The 5,795-nt window shown below is 36.6% G+C and overlaps 1 protein-coding gene across 1 annotated transcript in view; it reads right to left on the reverse strand.

Moving 5' to 3' along the window:
* Window positions 1-5,795, reverse strand: part of LOC107699203 (glycosyltransferase-like protein LARGE1) — a 29,723-nt gene that overhangs the window by 19,629 nt on the left and 4,299 nt on the right. Inside the window, exon 2 of the mRNA XM_016500399.1 lies at window positions 2,710-2,894. Coding sequence (XP_016355885.1) covers window positions 2,710-2,815 — 106 coding nt within the window. The 5' untranslated portion in view covers window positions 2,816-2,894. The remainder of the gene's footprint in view (window positions 1-2,709; window positions 2,895-5,795) is intronic.

A 5,795-nucleotide genomic window follows, 5' to 3' on the forward strand; every position in this document is an offset into this window, starting at 1 on the left:
TTTTAACTAATCTAGGGCTTAACTAATGATTATTTTGCTAATCAAGTAATCTACTGATTATTTTGACAAGCGAGTAATCTGATTTTGAATCTGAATGCTATTTTCTGAATCTGTTTTTTAGTAATACAAATAGAACTAAGTGAAAAACAGGCTTTAATATGACTATATTTATATATAAAGTAACGATGAGGCAATAATAATTGGCCTCAAATAAAGTATCAAAACCAAGTTGGTTTTATTGAACAACTGTTAAATACATAATGTACTATGCCTATATTATAACAAATACATGCAGAGGGCGCCAGCGGCCTGGTGATGTTTCATGTATTTCAATGAAGTTTAAATCCATTGAATTTTAATATTTGGCCACATGCAAAGTCATATTTGGCCACATGCAAAGTCAGAAACTTTTATTTTGAAATCGTGATGTACAATAAATCGCATATTTAGAAATATGTTGATGTATTCTCCTGTGTTGGCATAGGTTTAAATGATTTACGTTACAAATCAAGTGAGTTTTCCCAGATGAATGTTAAGCAACCCAAACTCACCGCATATGCAGAGGAAGAGTTTAGCCCCTTTCACACATAGTCTTTACTGGTAAATTACTGTTAACGGGATACCGTTAACGAGATCATGTGTGAACAGGACCTTTTCAAAAATACAGGTAAATGCATTCTGGCAATCATACCATTCTTATGGAGATGACGTGATTACTCTGAGCTGTTTACAAAGCTCCTGCTTTCTTTTTTTGTAATAGCTTTTCTATGTAAATATGACGCTAGATGGAAATCTTTGACCATTGCGCCTCGCAGCTTTTTCAATGTGTCGCGCTCGAGACCCAGGCTTCTTTTCCATTCATCAGCTGCGACTCTGCAATTGGATACTAATGCGCGTCTCGTGTTTATAAGAGCAAAAACTCCTGATTGGCTAGTAATGTTAGTTTGGTTGACAGTGAATGAAAGCTGTGTTCCTCTCATACATTGGTAGGCAAACTCATGAACTCGAACGTGATATCAAGTGCTTTTAAATGTAGGATGACTATCTTTTTTCCCCGTAGCCAAACGCCGCACGCCGGAGCTTTGCAGGAGAGCTTTAAGCCCTGTTTGGGCTAGTTTTGAGTAGTGGTTAAACGGATCGTAGTTGATCCGTGATCCGTACGGACCAAGCCCCACGGTTCGGCATGCATGTGATCCGCAGATTAATTGCAAAATGTAACCATAATAGAGTACAAGTTTATCATTTGTTCGTATTTACACAAGCAAGCAAATTTGAAACAATTCCAGCGAGAAAAGGCGAAGGGAACTCTATTCGTTATTCACACGCTGTTCTCTACGCGCACAGCCGCACACACATGAAGTGCGCACACGCGTTTCAGACGGCGTGCGAACACCGAACTGAATCCTCTTCTGAATCCTCTGAACAGACACATTAATATTTTTCTTTTCATGCTGATCTTCATAGCTTTGATGACGGTCCGCCTTCCGAAAAACAAAATGTGTTGTGATTGGTTAGCTGTCCCAGTGCGTTGTGATTGGCGAACAAATAGGACCCCTTTAAGCTAAAAGGACATGTGGTCATGTAAATGCATTACACTGTTATCATGTTAGGTCATAAATGGTTTAAGCATAATCTGATTGACACAGCTAGATTTTTGCCCATTATCCCAATTTTGTATGCCACGGAAACACTTTAATCTGTGTTTAAAGGTACAGTGATATAAACTACAAACATGAGGGGAGAATAAATTTGCAAGTCTGTCAGTTTCCTGCTGACATTTTGAAATACTCTGGGGTTTTTAATGCTGTAATATGACAATTCACATAACGAATGGAAAATGCAGATACATAGAAGTTTATGTTGTGGTGTCACTATGTCATGTAAACCAGTAAAATGTGTTATTTCAACAAGCTGATTGTTGGTAGATAGCAACGTATTGGTGTGCATTAATGCATGCTCGATGTGAAATGGCATTTAATAATTGTTCAAATGTTCTTAGATGTGTAAATAAATGTATTGTTTTAACAATAAAGGTACTGTTTCAAAAATTACAAATGATAATGAGAATTTCAGTCACAAATGCAATACAAATACAATACAATTGCCACAGATCATTTCATCCATTATTTATACACATTAGTGCCTATTAATGTACATAATGTATAAAATAATTTATGTTGGAAATGCCAGCTGGAAATAGGTACCCTTTTACACAGTATACGGGGAAGCATTTTTGTCAAACCATTCTGGCTACAGGTTATGGACGTTTTAAGTTGCTAGTTTAGTTCCAAATTATTTTTAACTCCTTAACTATGCCTATTAGGTGACAAGTTCCAAATACCAAATGTATCAAAATTGTACATTGTTATTATGGCAGGTAATACAACAGTCAGTAGTTTTATTCTAAGACATTGAAAGACAGTGTCCCAAACTGAAAGAATGGGCCAGTGCAGTGGTGGAAAAGGCATCATATAAAACCATGCTCAGCAGAGTAAATGGTGTTTACTCTAAAAAACACCCACAATTCACATAGTAAGATCTGACCTTGGTTTTAACTAAATCAACATTAGTTACAAACATTGTGCAAGAAGGAGCACATGTGCATCTATTGTGTTCAAGAATATATTGTTTCTGAATAGAACTTCTTATTATGATTTGAGTTTGAGACATTAGTTACAGAAAATACATCTGTGATGTGTGGTCTCATACCCGTGAAATTTGCAGATGACAGATAGAGCCAGGTGAGGGCTGGGATAAAGAACAGGGCGAGGGAGGCAGCCACAAACTTCCTGCGCCCACGACACATTCCCAGCATCCTCTGCAGCCAGAGGGTGTCTGATCAGAGACCTCTATGTGGGCATTAGCTGTTTGGACAAGGGTTGCATTGCACTGCTCTGCAAAAATACAAAAATTAGTGTTAGCGATAGCACAAATATGTTCATAACCAGGGATGGCCAGTATTTCAGATACATGCATTTAAAATACGTATTTGAAATACAAAATACTTTTTTGTATTTTGTATTTTAAAGCCTTTGAAAAAGAAATCTAATGTAATTTGCATTAAAGTACATTTTTCCACACAGCATTTTGTATTTAAGTACATTTTTCCACGACAGTATTTTGTATTTGTATTTAAATAAATTTTTCCACACAGTATTTTGTATTTGTATTTTAAATACATTTTCATGTATTTATGCCCATCTCTGTTCATAACAACAAAATACTCATCTACCAGAATATGTTGTGCAAATATCACCAAAATGAATTCAAGCACTGCCAGTCCAAACAGATCCAAACCATCTTTTGCTTTGAATTAGGGTTGAAACGATTAGTCGACATTATCGACAACATCGACAATAAAAAATTGTCGACAAATATTTTTGTTGTTAAGTAGTCTTCTGATCTCAAATGACCAAATGTAAGAGCTTGCAATAATGCAGTTTGACCAGTGTGGCGCTGTAGCGCAAGACTGTAATTCAGCTCTCCTGGATGCAATTCAAGAGAAGACACAGCGCTTCAGCGCATTGAGCAGCCGAACCTGAAGCTGCTGAACGGCGTTTGGATGAATATGTAAATATATGCTGCGCACTTTCCTCTCAATAACAAAATAAACAACAAAACCTGACAGCGGTGAGAAAGCATCAGTTAAGAAAGCATCTGATTACAGCGATGTGGATGTTGCATGAGCTCTGCAGTTTGGCACTCCAGTCACGTCACGTTTATTTATATAGTACTTTATGCAATAGAGAGCCTCAAATCAAGCAGCTTTACAGTATTAAACATGAAAAACAGAGTCAGTGTCGCTTTCAGTTAAAAATTACAACTTTATTTTCTGTTATAAAGCAGCTCTTCAGTGTTGAGCTAGCTAACTACGGCTCTGTGAAGTAAATGCTGCTCCATCTGAAAGCATGTAAAAATACCACATTTAATAACATATTTTTACTCCAAACTCACTTCATAATGTCAGTCGAGTGTTTGAAATAAATCCTTCTGTGAGATGTGGCTTCTTACACAGAATAAGGCACGCAACATATTTCATAGTATTTAAGCAGTGATAAAGGCATTGCATTATAAATGTACTTTATTTTAATGAAAATTATAATAATAAGAACTCAGATAAACCGTATATTGCGGTAGTCATGTGTTTATTAGTCACGTTGAATCAATGAAAGCAGTTGAATCTTCTGTTTATTCAGCTGCAGTGATAGGCATTTCCTGGGTTTCTTCTGCAGGCGTATTTGGAGTTTCACAGCGCGAGAGCGCCCTCTGGCCTTTGGATGGTTACTTATCACAGAACCGTGCTTCACTGAAAGTTACGCATGACAATCGCAGCTTCTGTCGAATCGCGATCTCGATTCCATTTCGATTTATCGTGCAGCCCTAATAGCTAATGATGTTTTATTAGTGGGGGAAACATACTATTTAATTAAAATTATAGTTTGGTTTGCAGAGATCAAAGCTTGATCTAGCTCAGGCCTGTTTTGATTATCATAAACCTATAAGGTATTTTAAGAGAGATTATGTTGTGATTAAAATAATTCCAAAAATTAAATGTCTTATCACTTACCTTTATTTTGTTTATTATTCATATGGCTTACAAATGAGATGAAAGAGAGTTTCTCTGTCATCTCATTTTGTTTGCCAAATATTTATTCGTATAAATTAATTGTATAATTGGAATTACATCATATGATTTTCAAAAGCTGAAGTGATTACCTTTATTTATTTGTTAATCGTTCGTTGCAGCCCTACTTTGAATTCAAGTGTTTCATAATGTGAAGCCGTTTTGTCAAGCCACTTTAAGACGGTAAGTGTACATTAAGTGTGCTGTTTGGAACAGGACTCAGGTTCCAAATTTAAGAGAAAATAATCAAGCAAACATGCATTTCCAGAAAAAAAAAATATATATATATTTTGACAGTTTCTGACTGTGATGTCATACTGTGATAAAAGCCACTCACACCTGAATTCAAACCTGAAACCTTTCAGTCAGCAGCCAAGATATGTAACGACTACACAACCTCAACATTAATGAACTACTACTATGGATGTTCAGGTTCCTTACTGCAGTGCTAAAGAATAGGCTGAAACATTCATCATGAGGTTGGTTTTGCCTTAGATTCAGCAGCTGCTGTGTCAGCAATAAAGACAACATTCAAGCTGTGGTAATGCGAAGCATCATACTGTATGATCATGCTGCTGTGACTAAATCTGTTCAAAATCTTCATAAACCCTGCTTATGAACTAAAACACAGATAAATGCTGCTACTGACGGCATCCTTCTTTCCATTATACCAATAACAAACACCAGATATTTCTGTCTACATTACAGTTTATGTACTACATTCAGGCACGTGCACAGGTAGGGCTCAACCTGTGCAGAGCACATGCCCTTTTTGCCCGTATACACTCTGAAGTGTCCTTTTTTGGGTGATGGTGTTTTTTTTTTCCTTCAATAAATCAATGATATTGGTCACCCTTTACATCTGTCTGTCTGCTTTACAAATATTTAGCTAATGAAAGGTATTAAAAAGAGCTTGTGACTAAATCTTGTTGGATCCGCTCAAACTGTCAGTAAACTCCACCCCCTCTATCTTGACTGAATGAACTGAAGTTCCACAGCAGCTGAACTAGGTCTGCAAGGGTAAATAAAGATCTTGTTGTTTGAATAAGTACAGCATTTTCTTTACGCAAGAAACACTTTGTCTATAAAGGCTCATAATTTATGTATTTGAAACTGAGCGCCGCGCCCATATAGCTACAACAAACACCTGGTGATGAAAACGTAACGCCGC

The sequence above is a fragment of the Sinocyclocheilus anshuiensis genome, unplaced genomic scaffold (genome assembly GCF_001515605.1).
Source record: "Sinocyclocheilus anshuiensis isolate Anshui unplaced genomic scaffold, SAMN03320099.WGS_v1.1 scaffold851, whole genome shotgun sequence".
NCBI classification, from domain to species: domain Eukaryota; kingdom Metazoa; phylum Chordata; class Actinopteri; order Cypriniformes; family Cyprinidae; genus Sinocyclocheilus; species Sinocyclocheilus anshuiensis.